The 17,336-nt window shown below is 36.0% G+C and overlaps 1 protein-coding gene across 3 annotated transcripts; it reads left to right on the top strand.

Moving 5' to 3' along the window:
• Positions 1-8,696: 8,696 nt before the first annotated feature.
• Positions 8,697-16,919, top strand: LOC126608008 (phosphoinositide phosphatase SAC3-like). Of its 3 annotated transcripts, none has more exons than XM_050275749.1 (17): positions 8,700-9,166; positions 9,252-9,525; positions 9,790-9,994; positions 10,079-10,244; positions 10,788-11,010; positions 11,408-11,484; positions 11,861-12,048; positions 12,125-12,222; positions 12,484-12,617; positions 12,714-12,842; positions 13,326-13,719; positions 13,897-14,018; positions 14,285-14,398; positions 14,921-15,112; positions 15,531-15,704; positions 15,878-15,986; positions 16,164-16,919. In XM_050275749.1, exons 2-17 carry the CDS (start codon positions 9,418-9,420, stop codon positions 16,284-16,286), a joined length of 2,556 nt encoding a protein of 851 aa, XP_050131706.1. In that variant the 5' UTR covers positions 8,700-9,166; positions 9,252-9,417; the 3' UTR covers positions 16,287-16,919. The 3 variants fall into 3 exon arrangements, 2 of the variants coding, with proteins under 2 accessions (XP_050131706.1, XP_050131715.1); XM_050275758.1 differs by having other exon boundaries at positions 8,701-9,166; positions 13,341-13,719; XR_007617742.1 differs by lacking the exons at positions 15,531-15,704; positions 15,878-15,986; positions 16,164-16,919 and adding an exon at positions 15,254-15,328 and having other exon boundaries at positions 8,697-9,166; positions 14,921-15,220.
• Positions 16,920-17,336: the final 417 nt, after the last annotated feature.

The following is a 17,336-nucleotide window of genomic DNA, read 5'->3' as shown; positions in this document are numbered from 1 at the left end:
AGGCCCAAGGCCCAAGGCCCATCTTTGACATTTAATATATACACCCAAACCTCCATTTGTAGGGTCCAAGATCCATAGCTTTGGCCCAATTCTTTTCAAACCATAAAGGAGAGAAAAGACTTATAAAGAGGACTTGAGAAATATGTTTGGGCGATGTGGGACTGAGTCCCACTCACAAGTTCCAACAATACCCCACATTTCCTATTCAAACTCGAACAATACCCCACATTTGAATAGAAAATAAGATACTAACGAAATCAGTAACATTGTTCCAGAGAACTGAGAGGTAATATGCATCGGGATAGGTGTCTTTTGGACTTGAACCTTCTCTAGTGAGTACTTATCGGATTTACCTAATGAAGCAGTGAATTTAATATCTTGAATTGATCATTGTTAGTAGTAAATCAAAACAAGAAGTATCACACATATCACATCTTGACACACGTCAATTCATACGGTTGTGTTCATTTTGGTCCTGAACATATCCTGATTTCATGAGACCTTTAGAGAATTGTAGCCATATCAAATCTCAAAGATGCGACCCCACATCAATCTCATATAGGTAATGCTAACTAAGAATAGCCTGTTCTATTCATCTCAACTATAAGATATTAGCATTATTAAGAATAATGATTCACCCTTTACGTCGTACATGTAACACATTGTTTGCCATCATAGGAATAAGTAAGGATTGTGTGTTTCTTACCTTGAGTTTTCCTCAACTAGTTTGCCTATTGAACCTAGACCATGGGATCTCCAATTAGCTAGGTTAGGTTTCTGTCAAGTTAGAACTCATTGAGTTGGCTTTAAACTCATTCCCCTCGATGTAAATGCCACTTGATCCTTGGATAGGCCTTTTGTCAAAGGATCGGCAATATTCTCCTTAGATTTAATATAGTCAATGGAGATAGTTCCATTCTTGAGTAGCTGTCTAATGATTTTATGTCGTCGCCTTATATGTCGTGACTTTCCATTATATTCAGCGTTTTTGGCTCGACCTTGTGCAGCCATGCTATCACAATGTATACATACTGCAGTCACAGGCTTGGGCCATAATGGAATATCTTCCAGAAAATTTTTAAGCCATTCAGCTTCATCAGCAGCTGTATCTAAGGCTATAAATTCTGATTCCATTGTCGAACGTGCTATACACGTTTGCTTAGATGATTTCCATGACACAGCTGCTCCACCAAGTGTAAATACATATCCACTTGTGGATTTACTATCTGTGCTCCCTAAAATCCAATTTGCATCACTATATCCTTCTAATACTGGAGGATATTGAGTGTAGTGCAAACCATAATGCATTGTATGCTTTAAGTATCTTAATACCCTTATTAAAACATTCCAGTGATCTCTTCCAGGATTACTTGAATACCTACTTAATCGGCTTATTGAATAAGCGAGATCAGATCTTGTACAATTCATAACGTACATCAAGCAACCTATAACTTGTGTATACTCCAATTGAGATACGCTCTCTTCTTCGTTTTTAGTAAGTTTATGAATTGGATCAAATGGAGTGACTGCATGTTTACAATCATAATGTCCAAACCTTTTCAGAACCTTTTCAACGTAATGTGATTGAGTTAGGACATATCCATCTGAATTCCTTAGAATTCGAACTCCAAGAATCACATTAGCTAATCCCATATCTTTCATATCAAAGCTAGAATTTAGCATTTTCTTTGTGGAGTTAATCACATCTTTGTTCATTCCCAGTATAAGCATGTCATCAACATAAAGACATACAATAACACAAGCATTTTTCGTTTGCTTAACATAAATGCATTTATCACTTTCATTGATCACAAATCCATTTATGAGCATATTATGATCGAATTTTTCATGCCATTGCTTAGGAGCTTGTTTAAGTCCATATAATGACTTAATCAATTTGCAAACTTTCTTTTCTTGACCTTTGACAATAAAACCTTCAGGTTGTTCCATATAAATTTCTTCGTCCAATTCACCATTTAGAAATGCAGTCTTGACATCCATTTGATGTATCTCGAGATTGTGTACGGACGCTATAGCTATTAATAACCTTATAGATGTTATTCTAGCTACTGGTGAATAAGTGTCAAAGTAGTCAAGTCCCTCTTTTTGACGATATCCTTTGGCAACTAGACGAGCTTTATACTTGTCTATGGTACCATCCGGTCTCAATTTCCTTTTGAAAATCCATTTATGTCCTATTGGTTTATTTCCAGGAGGCAAATTAACCAATTCCCATGTATTATTTTGCATGATGGATTCCATTTCACTTTGAATAGCTTCTTTCCAATAAGGCGCTTCAGAGGATTCTAAAGCAGCCTTATAAGTTTGAGGCTCGTCTTCGGTTATAAAAGTGAGGAAATCAGGACCAAAATCCTTTGCAATCTTTGCTCTTTTACTCTTCCGTGGTTCCAATTCTTGACTTTGAACTCTAGAAGTTGAAGCATGATTTTCGTCATCATTTCTTGTATTATCATCATGTACTCTTTTGTTCAATACATATGACCTATCTTTATAAGGAAAAATTTCCTCAAAGAACTCAGCTTCGGCAGATTCAAGTATTGTATTTACATGAATGTCTGCAATTTCAAATTTATGAACCAAAAATCTATATGCCGAACTATTATTGGCATGACCAATAAATATACAATCCACTGTTTTTGGTCCAAGTTTTTGTCTCTTCGGAGGAGGCACTTGAACTTTAATATATACACCCAAACCTCCATTTGTAGGGTCCAAGATCCATAGCTTTGGCCCAATTCTTTTCAAACCATAAAGGAGAGAAAAGACTTATAAAGAGGACTTGAGAAATATGTTTGGGCGATGTGGGACTGAGTCCCACTCACAAGTTCCAACAGTGTGTACAATCTGCGTGGAACACAAGGAAGCACACGACAGGTTTGACTTAAAAAATTGCAGCCATGCATATTGTACTGATTGCATAGTCAATTACGTGGCCTCCAAGCTTCAAGATAACATTACCAGCATTAGGTGCCCTGTTCCTAATTGTATAGGGTTGCTGGAGCCGGAGTATTGCCGGCCGATTCTGCCTCCAGAGGTGTTTTATCGGTGGGGAAGTGCATTGTGCGAGGCCGTTATTCTTGGGTCAGAGAAATTTTACTGCCCCTATAAGGATTGCTCTGCAATATTGATTGATGATGGGACAGAGGTTGTGAGGCAATCGGTGTGTCCGAATTGTTGGAGAATGTTCTGCGCTCAGTCTAAGGCTCCTTGGCATGAGGGGATCAAATGCGAGGAGTTTCTAAAGTTGAATAAGGATGAGAGGGAAAAGGAGGATATCATGTTGATGGACCTTGCGCAGAAGCAACAATGGAGAAGATGCCCCAAATGTAGGTTCTATGTGGAAAAATCGGTGGGTTGCATGTTCATGAAGATGTACGGGTCAGTTTTTTATCTGCTATGCTACTTCAATTATTTGTTGAAATTACTTCTTGGTTATTCATGTGCAGTAAAAATTTCATTGTTTGTTGCTGTTATAATCAAATCACTTGGAATTCGATTGCTTTGCCTTCCTTGGTTGTTGTGTAAATCTCATGAGGTTGATTATGTTCTCGTGTTTTGCTCGTTATTGTTTAAAGTTAGATAAGAACCAAAGATGAGGAAACTGCATTGGATAAACAAAACCAGTTAGAACAACTTTAGGAGGCAAATACCATTTGCGCAAAATTTTATATATTAAGCATCAACAATATAAAGCAGATTCCTCACTTCGTAATCTCGTTCAACCTCTAAAACAGCAATTGCTGACTCCCCGGAATTCAGATGATTGAAAACCATCTACCCGTGAGTAGCTTTACAATACAATAATAAATCCGTAGTTGAAGAAATTGTTGGCTTTCTGTCACCTCCGTTAAGGTTATATTCTCAAATAACAAATGTGTTTGAGCGAAATTTTTTATCTTTAGAATCCTTTGTCCTAATGAGGAGTAATCTGGAGTTCCGAAGGAGTATGTAGAGAAATAAGGCTGCCATGCCTCGATACATTTTACTAGATTTGTGAAAAGAGTGAACAGAACTACGATGATAGATTGACCTAATAACTGGCATAGTTGCTCGCCTCAGCTTCAGCCTCAGCTTCATTTGAAGCGTGACTGTTTGACTACGTTCAAAAGAACGAGAAGAAACATAAATACTTTCTAGATCAGAACTGCTTTCTGCTACAGAACTTAAACTTGAATTTTCTTCGTTTATATGACTAGTCTACAAATTAACCTGTAAATTTACTACATATATACGAACAAGCTTTCCGCTTTTTAGAGCTTGATATAGGCATTACCCCATTGCTCTGCTTGTATTTAACCTGTAATATACAAATTACTCGACACTATTTCAACTAGTTCCGTTCAGTAAATTCTTGAATGCACTTTGAATTTCTGTTTTTTTTTATTTTTTTTATTACAGTTGCAGAACTGCTTTCTGCTATAGATGTGGAGACGTTTTAATGGACAATCATAACCACTACTGTCCCAGCTGTGAGGGAGGTTGATGTGCTCTATACTGTTGATTAGGATGCTAGTTCAAATATGTAATTTATCAATTCTTCTTGAAAAACGTTTTAGAGATATATTTTCTTCGTTGTCAAAACAATGTTTCAGTAAGAAATAATATTTTTTTCGGATATTCAGTCCAGCCCATCTTGAAATTCTGGTTTTGTCCCTAATTTAGGAGTATCGGAGTAATGAACAAACATGTTAAAAAGACACATGGTGAGTTTTAAAAGAGTTTTTTTAGGGAGGTTTTCATAGAGTTACCTCTACGTGAATGAAAAATTGGCAAGCTGTTTTGTTTGGGTGGTATTTACGCAAAGCTCATGAAACATATTATTCTATGCTTTTAATTAAGAGGAGGGAGGGGAAATTCATGGATTCTGTTAACATTACGGTTGATTAATATATAAAGGAATCGAATTATCAAATGAGTTGAATGATATGGTTGTGGCAGATTATTATTTATTTGTCTAACCAAGTGACAATAATTTTCCCTTAACAAATTAGCAATGATTTCACACGTGCCTAACAAGGAACTAGTATTATCAAAAGAGAAAAAAAACAATAAAAAAAGACCTCTTTTGTACTTCTGTGTATTATTATAGTTGGTAGGTCGTTCATAGAAGAAAAGAATATGGTTTGGTTACTAACACTGCATATGGTATATACTCAAGCTTGCCTCACCCATATGGTATATGCTGGCTCACCAGTTCACAACAGCCTACCAGTCCCCACTTCCCAGCCAAATTGATTAAGCAATATAAAGTTGTTGTTTGTGATGGCAACACCTCGTGGTTGGGGTATGGTTGTTAATATTATGAGGTGTGAAGGTAAAAGAGTCCAACATCGGTGAAATAAGAAATCTTGTAAGGGCTTATAAGAGGTTGAATTAATCTTCATATTACCAATTGATTTTATGTTAAACCCTAACTTTCTTCATTGTATCAAAGCACGTAAGGATGTCAAGGTAAAATAGTCTCACAAAATCCGCTACCTAGGGGGTGTGTGAGGAAGTAAAGGTAAAAGAGTCTCACAGGGGGCGTGTGAGGATGTGAAGACAAAATAGTCTCACATAGATGAGTAAAAGAGTCTCACATCGTTGGTGAAAAGAAAAACATTACAATGGCTTACAAAATGTTGAGTTACTTGTCATATTGCTAGTGAGTTTATGCAACTTTCTTCAAACACAACGAGAGCTTATATTTACGATAAACTTTTTCAATGTGACAACGACACCGTTATAAATTCTTTAATGTTATAGCATGTGTAATTTTTTTTCTTCAAACGATCAGATAATTACACTAAAATGATCTAAACAACAAGGAGAGAACTTGGATGCATATGGGCTGAAGCACAATATTCTCTAGTCAGCTTGCTAAACTCAGGTATGCACAACACGTGTATTCTATTAATACTATATCTTAAATTCTTAAAATATAATCATGATGTATGCCTATATTAACTATATGCAGACTTAGATTGATAACTCTTAACAATTTTTAACTCTTACTTTAGAGAATATGACAATAACAATGATACGATATTCATATCGAAAAATTGGTCCAATCAAACTCCCTTGCAAACACTATTCAGTGACATTAGGTAGCTGATCATCGCCCTGATTAGCCCTTTAGCGTTTAAAATTAAGAAAGATGTATGCTTAGCCCATCTAGCTGCCCACCTATACTAGCTTAGGCATCCACTTAGGTCTCGACTCTTACTTAAACAGAAAATAAATAACTTTTATTTTGCATTTTTTTTAACAAATTGTAAGAGACTTATTGAATACTTGAATAAATACTCATTATATTCCGGTTCCTCATGTTTTCAATATGTTCTAATACTTTCTAATTTATATGTATTTTATTTTTCAATTTTTGTATCTTAATACAATTATATATTTTTTAAATATAAACATAAACTTATTTTTACAAAATATAATAATTTTACTTGAATTCGCCTGGTTCGTCAAAACCTTGCTTAAACACTTGATTTGATCATCATCTCGACTAACGCTTAGCGTTTTTCAAAACCTTGCTTGCAAATCATATGGAGACTTTGAGCACATGGAAATATCACCAAAGCATCAATAATTGAACATGCTTTGAACTATGAAACACGTTTCTCTTTTGTTAAGGTCAATATGCTAATGTGAACGGTAATACTAATCAATTTCAATCATTAGCTATATATATACAGCAGAGTGACAGGTGTTAAATTAAAATGACAAGAAATCGTGGATGCAACTGCATCAGGACGAAATCAGAGTGGTTTAATTTCATAACCGCACTGCACATCCACCTGGCGATCGCCCGATATCAGCGATCAGCAAAATATATAATATATATTTTGTCAACATCAAAATGCATGCTTTGGAAATAAATAAATCAATAAGAACTGATATATTTCACAATCGTAGTTTCTGGTACGGCCATTGAAGTCAAAGCTAGTGGAACTTTCTCTTTTCGGCAGTCCGTGAGTGACTCGTTCCTTTCATAACACATGAGTTGTGAAGTTGTTACTTGCTTACAGTGTTTATACTGTAGCAAGTGCGGTTAGGGTTAGGGTTACGGTGCTAGGGTTTGCTGACGATCAACACGTTTATACTAGCATTTTATGAATATCCTGAGAAATGTAGTGAGATGAAAACTTACGTAGTTCACCAGCTGTGTAGAAAATATGACAAGATAAACCAAGTAATAACCAAACCAGACCACATTAAGTAATAACTTTTCCGCAAAGGATTTTTAACTCAATTAATTATGAGTTTTTGCTCATTGTTGATGTCTCAAACTTGATTCTTTTCTTACACAATATTGCTTGTATCTAGTGTTTGAAATTTCTTTTGTACAATTGATAGTTCCACAGACGTAACATAATTCTACTTTGGACCCCGTCTTGCCTTCACCAATTATTAGCCAAATCCCTAGGCTTCTATATAATCATAGATTCATAAATTGAAAGTATTGTGATAGAACTTACTAATGCCAATTGTAGATAAAACGAAGTATTAATTCCAACTTAATAAGATAAATTTGAAATTTCTGTTTTTCTAGCATTGATTAGTGATTACGATGGTCTAATTACGACATGTTGCTTTTTGCGTCTAATTTACTTAATCAAACTCTTACAAAAACCAACCTTTAAGATTAGTAATCTTTAAAAAGCAACAAAAAGTCAAAAATTTTACAATTGGCAATTAGACTAATGAACACGATCATTATGGTCAATTAATTAACTTCAATAATTGGTATTTTTTTTTGTCAAACAATAATTGGTATTTATGTCGGCCGATAAAAGGAATTAAATAGCAACCAAGGTCAGCCAAAATTAGCAAATAATTATAGTGGAAATTAGCCAAAATTAGCAACTAATTACATAAAATATATCACAACAAATTAACAATAAAAACCATATTTCTTCCAAAAAAATAAAATAAAAAACCATATGATGTTTTTAAAAAAAAAACTTATTAAATAATATGTGGACTGACTGAGCGGTCACCCAAGGTTGTGGCCACCTTTGGGCCCGTGAGATCTCCTTTCCTTTTTCTGATAGGAAAATACCAAACCGTACAAAAAAAATTAACCACCACGACGGGTGGCTCAACATTTAGGTGAATTTTAATTTAGTACTCTATACGGTTTGTTATGAGTTTGATTTTTGTCATTATGAATTACACAATAACAATTAAGGGAAGTTAAAGTGTTCTTGTGATCCTTTCAGTCCTTAAGGTACCGTTTGGTATGTGTGATATGATAGAATGAAGTGGGACGAGGTATTCCGTCCCATGTTTGGTGTGCCTAAAATGGGTGAAACACACTATTTCACAGGACAAATTTTGAGTGAATTTTCATTCCGCCTCACCCCCTAGAACAACTCATTCTACATCCATAGAACACAAAATTATAACCTCTTTGTCTCCTTCTTCTTCCTTCTTGTTTCCATCAAAGGATATCTTTGCTCCCTTTCCGTCCTGTCCCGTCCTGTCCCATTCCGTTTCGTCTCGTCCTATGCATACCAAATGATACCTAAAAGAGAAAACTGTCGTGAATTTGCAAGCAGGTGATCATAATTTGCTTTCTATAAAATGAAAACCATATTAAAATAAACTTAGATTAAAATAAAATAAAATAATAGTATTAAAACATCATGAGCAATAATTAGGTCTGTTCCTATTTTATTTTCCTAAATTTTCTACAGCGCTCTGGTCTTTTGAGCTCTCAACCCCCTTTTCTTCTCGAACCTCCCAACTCTTCTATTTTTCCACAATTTATTTTCTTTAATTTTTCGTTTATATTTATCATCTTTTTCCGCCCCCAAAATTTTCTGCTTGATATTCTCCGAGTTGCTTTTCCCTTCCATATAAAGCTTCCATTTTCAAACCTCCATTTTCTCTCTACTCGATCTTTTGTCTCTGCGTTTTCTCTCTGTAAATATCTATAATTATACGTATATATTCCAATTGGCTGCTTAATTTTGGCAATTGGGTTATTCGATCCCTGAAAATTTTGATTCTCCGACCCCTTTATTCGATTTGCTCGTTCGAAAAGATCAGAAATTTATACCAGGAAAAGCTCAATCTTACTTTGCTGAATCGAACCCAGATTTCGATTTCCCTGGTTTTGCGAATGGGAAGAGGAGGAGCTGGAATTGGCAAGGTCAAAGTCTGCAGCTGAAGGTTTTTTATTTTTTTGGTTTCTTGTAAAGCTGGGATTTTGATTGTGAATGTTGTATTTGAAGCAGCCAAATCCCACAATTCATACATGGGGTTCGTTAGGTGAATGAAGTTCGAGTAGTTCTTCGGTCGTACAAGATTTTGTGTGGCTGATTTGGTTGTTCTGTGCATGCCATTCTGATAGAAACCCTGAGCCTGAGGCTCGGGGATCTGAAAATTTCGAAGCTTGAATCGATGGCGTCCTCAGAGAATGAGCCTATGTCTCAATTGGGTGGCGGCGAAACTCGGGCTCCTTCCCAACACGTAGATATGCAGAAATTCCGGCTTTACGAGACACGAGCGGTAATGGTTCAGCTCCATTTGATCCGTTTTTATTCAATCTCTTGTCATTTGGTGGGCTGAAATTGTTTACACTGGTTAATTGTGAAGTTTGAATCAGAAATGTGTTTGCTTTATTGTATTGCCTCCATATGAAATCTCAAATTTTGTTGATTTATGACATGTTTAGTTATTGCTGCATTTTCATCAGTTTAAATGTTAATTATACTTCGTGGAAACTGCGTTTTGATGCGTACTAACTTATACATTTTCATTTTCATGCCTCAGAACTTTTACATGATCGGGAGAGATAAGAGTAGAACGTATTGGAGAGTACTAAAGATTGACCGGTTGGACCCTTGTGAGCTTAACATTCGTGAAGATTCTACCACGTACACTGAAAGAGAATGTTCTGACCTGTTGTGGCGGATACATGAAGGGAATAAGGCTACCGGTGGATTGAAGTTTGTCACCAATTGTTATGGAATTGTTGGTATAGGACTTTGACATCACTTTCTTGTGCAACTAATGAAAAATTAAAATAATTTCACTACTCATTTTGGGTTTCTGCTTTCAGGATTCGTTAAATTTTTAGGGCCCTATTACATGCTGCTTATCACGAAAAGAAGACAAATAGGCGCAATCTGTGGTCATACTGTATATGCAGTCTCCAAGAGTGAAATGATACCGCTTCTGAATTCTTCTGTCCAATCCAGTACTACTAATTCTAAAAATGAAAACAGGTCTTTAGTCCATTTTTCTTTTACATGTATTTAGTTAGGGGACGTTGAAGGAAACAATGAATATTGCTCAGAAAAAAACTGTATTTTATTCATCTATTTGAAGGGAATTACTTTTTTTACGATGTGACATTCTTCCCCCTCGGTTTATAATAATGTCATGATATGCTGTCTGGGCTTCTAGATTAGGATTAGTATATCTTTACAGTTTGAATTGTTCTCCATCTCCTCGTTTTAATCATTTGTACAAGTTATAAAGGGGTTGATTTTTTCATTCCCAAATTAATTGCTGGTTTTTGTTTGTCTGCATGTGGTATATATTTAAATGAAATTTTGCAAATATTAGGACATAGTTCTTGAATTTTAGTTACATTTTTTATCCATTTATGGAGAAGCATTGTGTTACCAAGGTTTATGGTGTAAAATCCTTTCATATTCTGTGTTACAATTCACCCAATTGGCTATTTTTTCTTACCATATGTTTTATTCTAAATTTTTGTCTGATTTTAACAGCTAATAATTTCTCTGTTTCTTTGATGGCTTCAGATACAAGAAGCTCTTATGCACAGTGGACCTTACAAAGGACTTCTTTTTCAGCTACTCATACCATGTTATGCGTAGTCTGCAAAAGAACATGTGTAAGAATGAGACAGGACATGTCCTTTATGAAACCATGTTTGTCTGGAATGAGTTCTTAACTCGGGGAATTCGGAATCACCTCCAAAATACTCTTTGGACGGTTGCATTGGTTTATGGCTTCTTTAAACAGGTGAAGTTTGAAGGGTTTTTAGGCAATTTGGAAAGAAGCTATTAATGCTTCATCTGGTTAGTTTAACACATGGTACTTTAGTACAGGTTTCAGATATACCCGTTAATGGCGCTGTTTTTATGTAAATTATTTTAACTACAAAATTTAGTACCTGTTACTGCCTTTTAATACAAAGGTGCTCACATCTTTGGTTTCCTTTGTGGAGTGAGTGGAGTGAAGTCCTGTAGAAGATTATCTGTTCAAGTGAATGTGCTTTTGTGTTATTTACTTTCTTAAGATCTTTACCTGCTCTGTCTGTTTCATATTTTATAGCAAAACTTGAGTGCAATCTTTCTGCCCTCGTTTTGATCTTTATTTTAGAATTTTATACTGATGGATTAATGATATTTAAATGTAGGCCACTCTCTCTATATCTGGACGTGACTTCAAGCTGACCCTTATTGCAAGACGTTCACGTCATTATGCAGGCACCAGGTGAGGCGGCATTCATACTTTGGTTCCCTTATCAAATTCCATGCTTAATGTAAATGGATGCATTGACATAGTTTGAGAAAATTGTATTGGCTTCCTGGTGAGTATGTTCGAACTGGTGGCTACTGGGTTTGAATAATCCTGTAAAATGTAATCAGGAACCCGCTATTCTGGTACATCTGGGATTTATTGTGCTGATTTTGTGGTCCGTACTTTAAAGAAGTTAAGTGATGGGATGATCTTTACCATGATTGTCAAAATTGTGATGTGATATTTTATTTCATAGTACCCTTGTATAACTTTAGATTTCTCGAAGGTTCACACACTTATCGACATGTGTGGATTGTGCATGACTCACCTGTTGCTTTTACTCATATAGGTATCTGAAACGTGGTGTTAATGAAGAGGGAAGAGTAGCTAATGACGTTGAGACAGAACAGATTGTCTGTGAGGATGTTCCTGAGGGGTTTCCGATGCAGATAAGTTCTGTTGTGCAGAACCGGGGCTCAATCCCTCTATTTTGGTCACAGGAAACCTCACGTTTAAATATCAAACCAGATATAATATGTATGTCCTTGCATAAGCTGCATCTGTCAAGATTTATTCTGTGAATTCCTGTAACTAATTTTTTGTCTCCTTCCAGTGTCAAAAAAGGACCAAAACTATGAAGCCACTAGGCTGCACTTTGAAAATCTTGTTAAGAGATATGGGAACCCCATTATTATATTGAATCTGATCAAGGTAAATTTCATTAGCGAGAGATTCTATGTTGATGCTGTATCATATTAATATTCATCATTTTATTTTCTTGCTTTCTCGAACTGCATGTCATCGAAGAAACTAATTTTCACCTAGAATCTGCCTTCTGAGCCTAAATGTAGTACACATGCTGATCTGAAACTGGCATGTTCTTTTTGGTTCTCCTCTTGCCCTCTTGCCCTCTTGGTTCATGTTTCTGTTCTAATTATTAGTTTCTTTATCTTCTTTTTCGCCAATCAACAGACACAAGAGAAGAGGCCTCGAGAATCGATACTACGTAGAGAGTTTGCTAATGCAATTGATTTCATTAATAAAGACCTATCTGATGAGAACCGTCTGAAATTCCTTCACTGGGACCTCCACAAACATCCCCGGAGGTATAGCTTCTGGTTGATTTGTAATATTTAATTTAATAATGTGGCACCCTAAATTATTATGATTGAAAATGTTACCCTTGTTTCTCCTCCGTCCAGCAAAGCTACGGATGCTTTACTACTCTTGGGCAAGGTGGCTACATATGCCTTGACACTAACTGGGTTCTTCTATTGTCAAGTTAATCCAGCACTGAGACCTGACGGTGTCATTAAGTGGCCTTCCTCTGGGTAAGTTGTCATCTCGTTTAATAGTTTTCATGCTCCAATAATATTTGTGCATGCCTACTATTGGATATATGAACCATACAAATATTTTGTACAATTTCTGATGTGTTGAGAACAATTGCTGTTTGTCTGTTATGATTTTCACCATTTGTTCTTTTTAGTCATTGGAAGAAAAAAGAAAAAAGTGCAGATAGAACCGGTCCTTTATTGTGCATCTTTTGTTACTGGTGTGCCTCACTAAATCCTGGGGAAACTTTTATTCTTCTCTCTAAATTGAAAAAGATCTGAACCAGTTTTCTGCGTGCATCTAGACTGGGGAACAATTTTCCGTTTCCTGTTGGGCACTCTCTTTGAGAAAGTGGTTTCGCTTCTATGTTCACTACCCTAGTAAAAATGTAACTCAAAGGATAAGATAAATATAATCTCATAAGAGGTTTGCTGCTGTATAATGCTCTTCAGAAAATCGCGTTGTTAAAACATTGACAGTGTAATGTGGAACAGGCATTTCGACAGTAACTCGTTTCCCGAAATACATAATGCTAATGGTGATGGGGAAGCTAATGGTAATGGGGATGCTGATAACATAGAGTGTAAACCAAGTGGAGGCAGAAATATTGCAAATGGTAATCATTCTGTCAAGCCATCCATGTTCCAGAGCGGGGTGCTTAGAACCAATTGCATAGACTGTCTGGATCGCACAAATGTTGCTCAGTATGCATATGGGTTGGCTGCATTGGGACACCAGCTTCATGCTTTGGGAGCTATAGACAATCCAAGGATAGATCTTGATGCTACTTTGGCTGAAGATTTGATGGGATTTTACGAAAGAATGGGTGACACACTTGCACACCAGTATGGTGGTTCCGCTGCACATAATAAGGTAATAAATTTGATTTCGATTTTTGTTGAATTAATATGCTTTGGATCTGATGGTTGATTAGATCCAACTCAAAAAACATACATAAATCAATGAAATAAAATCATTGGTTATACAATGACCTTGATTCTTTGTTTCACTATGGTTCTTTGAAACTTTTGAACTTGTAATTCTGTACAGATGTTTTCTGAGAGAAGGGGTCAGTGGAGAGCAGCAACTCAGTCTCAGGAATTCTTTAGAACTCTTCAACGGTATTACAGCAATGCTTACATGGATACAGAGAAGCAAGATGCAATTAATGTGTAAGTTCTGCACCAAGTCCGAGTCTTGTATTTTCTTGTTTAACTGTTTTCAACTTTGGCACCGTTAAGAGGCTAATTCTTTCCCCTGATTTAAAGTGTCCTTTTCTGGATGTTAGTTATAACTTATTGTACAGTTATTGTCGCCTGTCGTTGAAACTGGTCTTTTAGAAGTTCTGTTTGCCGATGCTTGCGTTGATTTATGTTAATTTTTATTATTTCATGCATATACTGCTAGAATTTACTTCTTCCTTTTATATTTTGAGCAGATTTCTAGGGCATTTTCAACCACAACAAGGCAAACCTGCACTGTGGGAATTGGATTCTGACCAGAATTTTTACTCCGGGAAGGATGAACCAAAAGATAAGGATCTAGATGGAAGGTGTGTAGTAGCCCAATCAAAGCCTTGAGAATCATTATTTTTGTCAGATAGAATAAATCAATTTGAGTCTCCATGCATTGCACAAGTCATGCTGGAATTTCCTATAAGTCCTATGCGATTTTTCTGACATTAATTAGCTCAGTTTGATAAAACCCTGTTGGTAACTTGGTATTTCAAGGAGTAAATTTAATTCAATCATCTTTTTGTTTCATTGTATGTTTTTAGCCACATCACAGGAGCCTTTGGTCCAAAATGGAAAATGAAACTTCCAATGAAATATTGGCACTTATTGGTGTGCTTACTTTAACCCCTATGAATATGTTGCGATGAGTTTTCACTAGCATGATCTTATGATGGATATCTTTTCATTAACACATGTACCAAATACTAATGATAAACGGGCCGTAACACTTGTTTAATCTTGTATTTATTGTGTAATTTTCAGCTGCTTTCTACTCATGCATGGCTCCTACAATTTGATTGCTGAACCATTTGCTCACCTGATCCCTTTTATATCTGTAGGTCCACTTTCAAAAGATCTTATTCCGATGGCAACATTCTTCAAGAAAGCAGCTCACTTATGTCATCCCCACATGTTAAGCAGGAGAAATTTACAAACCCTTGTATGCCTGATCGATCACAACAAGAAAGCAAGATTCTTTCAGAGTCATCACCTGATATATCAACTTCTGAGAGTGATATTGCATTTTCAAGGTCTTCTTACCAAGTCTTTATTGTTACGTAACTTATCAAAAATTTAGAAATCAATCAAAAGAAGAAACTCATCAAAAAGCACATGAGAAACTAGGAAACCTAAAAAAAGTACTTTGGAGTGATCCATAGAGTATGAAATAGTTGATTTTGGAATGAATCCTGTATTCTATCTGGTTGGTATTAATAAATACAAAATGAGAATTTTTACTCCTATAAGATACCGTATTTTGGTTATTTGTCTCTATGTTCTCTGTTTTTCCATACCATACGAGGAAGAATTTATGGCATATCATGTGCTAGTGAACTTCTCTGTGCATTGCTTATGTTTCAACTCATTTATATTGTGATTTCTGAAGACTGGATGATACGGTTTTGTTATACAAATCATGATGCTTCAATGGTTTGGGTTTCTCTATAGGTACACTCCCTCGATGCCTCGCAGGCAACTTTTTGGAGAGTTTCAAAGATACCAGTGTGAAAGTGAGCATATTTACTATTCCGAACGTGGAGATACGTACAACTTCTCAAACTTTGTTGACCTGGACTGGCTATCTTCATCTGGGAATTCTTGTGAGGAGGAGCCATTTGAGAGGTACTTTTTTAATTGAGCTCTGAAGAGATAATATTCTCGTTGATCATGGAAAAGGGGTCCACAAAATTTAAATAGAGGATGGGAATCCTGAAAGCATGTTTTCTTCCTATTCTTTTTCGAGGTGGTGTATTGAACATTGTATGTTGGCTGAGATTGAGATGCAATAATTGCAGGTCGTCAGTACTTACATCTCCAATTGAGGGGCTATCCACGGAGAATGTTGTTAACGGAATAATTGGGGATTCTACTCCGTCTACTAGTGAATATGGATCAAGCTTGAAGGTCGGTAACCATCTGCAATGAATATTGTCACTTAATAGTTGCCGTTTATGAAACCAATTGATTAATTCCGAGGTTCTGTAGAATTTTGTTCCTTAAGAAAATAATTTTCTTCACTTCAACATATGACATTGATGTCATTCCTTAATACTTCTTCTGTTGTGGCCTTTGGGTCTGTAGGGGAAGGAGCAGGCAGGAACGGGGTTGTCCTTTCATCATAACGGGGAGAGTTCCAATGTTCTCGAGGAGTATCCCGATAGCTTTGTGAACTGGGTCAACTTCGGAGAGACGATATGCCACTGAAGTTCTTAATCAATTTTCCTCAGTAATACACTCCCGCCTTCATTTGGCTCGAGCATTTTCCAAAAGATGCTGATCCACGGATAAGAAACTATAGAGTGCGCGTTACCAATGTCAGGAACAAGGGAGAAACAAAGGCAGTGGAACCGGCGTTCGTTGAGAGGATACTATTCCTAGAGGCAGGTTGTCCCGGCCCTCGTGTACGATACAGCAGTGATTTGTTCATGAAAAGAAAAGAAAATTTCAGTCGGAAGTTATACCATAGTACAAGAGAGTAAATAGTCAACAGTTAAGAGATTCTTAGGAGCTCTTTCTCCGTTAGTTCGTGGACGGTAGATTTCAAACTTGTAAATATATTGCTCGTCGGAGCTCCACTTTAGAGTTGCAGGCCGTCAATTCTTTTATTTTCCGTCGTGTTAATTTGTAGACCGGCGTAAAAACTGACATTGCCGGAGAAGAAGTGCGGGATATCGGGTCCTGCTGTTGTAGAAGTAGAAGTGGAGATGCAGCGATTCTTGCCTTTAAGCGCTAATTTTAGGCCAAGACTTGGCGTTTAATATAAAGATTCACTGTAAAATATTCATTCAATAAGTTGTCCAATTTGGCCAAATAAAAGTTTTACCATTTAATTAATAATAGTTTTGGTTGAGAGCGTTTATTTTGCATTCGAGGTTCAAAGTTTGATTGTCAATTTATAATAAGGAAAACTAATGAAAAGAGCTTGAAAACTTTAAGTTTTAATGATAAAGACAAAATAAAGGGTAAAGTGAATAGTATCACGTTTGACTTTTTAGTGTAAAAATGTGGTTTTTCGTTAAAGTGAACAGTACCGTGGGTTTTTCGTTAAAACTCCCTTTATAATATTGTATGTACAATAACAAGCAAATAATATGGGTGAAATTTTATTTGTTCTGAGTTTTGTAGTCAAAATGGTGTCTAATATTAACATAACTTTTTAATTTGGTTCCTAATATTTAAAATCGATAAAGCTGGTCTCTAAGTTTGTTCATCGTCAATTATTTTGATTCAGTGAAAATCTTCATTAAATAAGGA

The sequence above is a fragment of the Malus sylvestris genome, chromosome 2, assembly GCF_916048215.2.
Source record: "Malus sylvestris chromosome 2, drMalSylv7.2, whole genome shotgun sequence".
Taxonomy (NCBI): Eukaryota; Viridiplantae; Streptophyta; class Magnoliopsida; order Rosales; family Rosaceae; genus Malus; species Malus sylvestris.
The sequence above is the reverse complement of the archived record's forward strand: the minus strand, read 5'-3'. Positions and strand labels throughout refer to the sequence as shown.

Coding starts and splice junctions, on each gene's coding strand:
- LOC126608008 (XM_050275749.1), top strand. CDS start 9,418: ATGGCGTCCTCAGAGAATGAGCCTATGTCTCAATTGGGTGGCGGCGAA. Junction 9,526..9,789: donor GGCTTTACGAGACACGAGCG/GTAATGGTTCAG, acceptor TTCATGCCTCAG/AACTTTTACATGATCGGGAG. Junction 13,720..13,896: donor GTTCCGCTGCACATAATAAG/GTAATAAATTTG, acceptor AATTCTGTACAG/ATGTTTTCTGAGAGAAGGGG.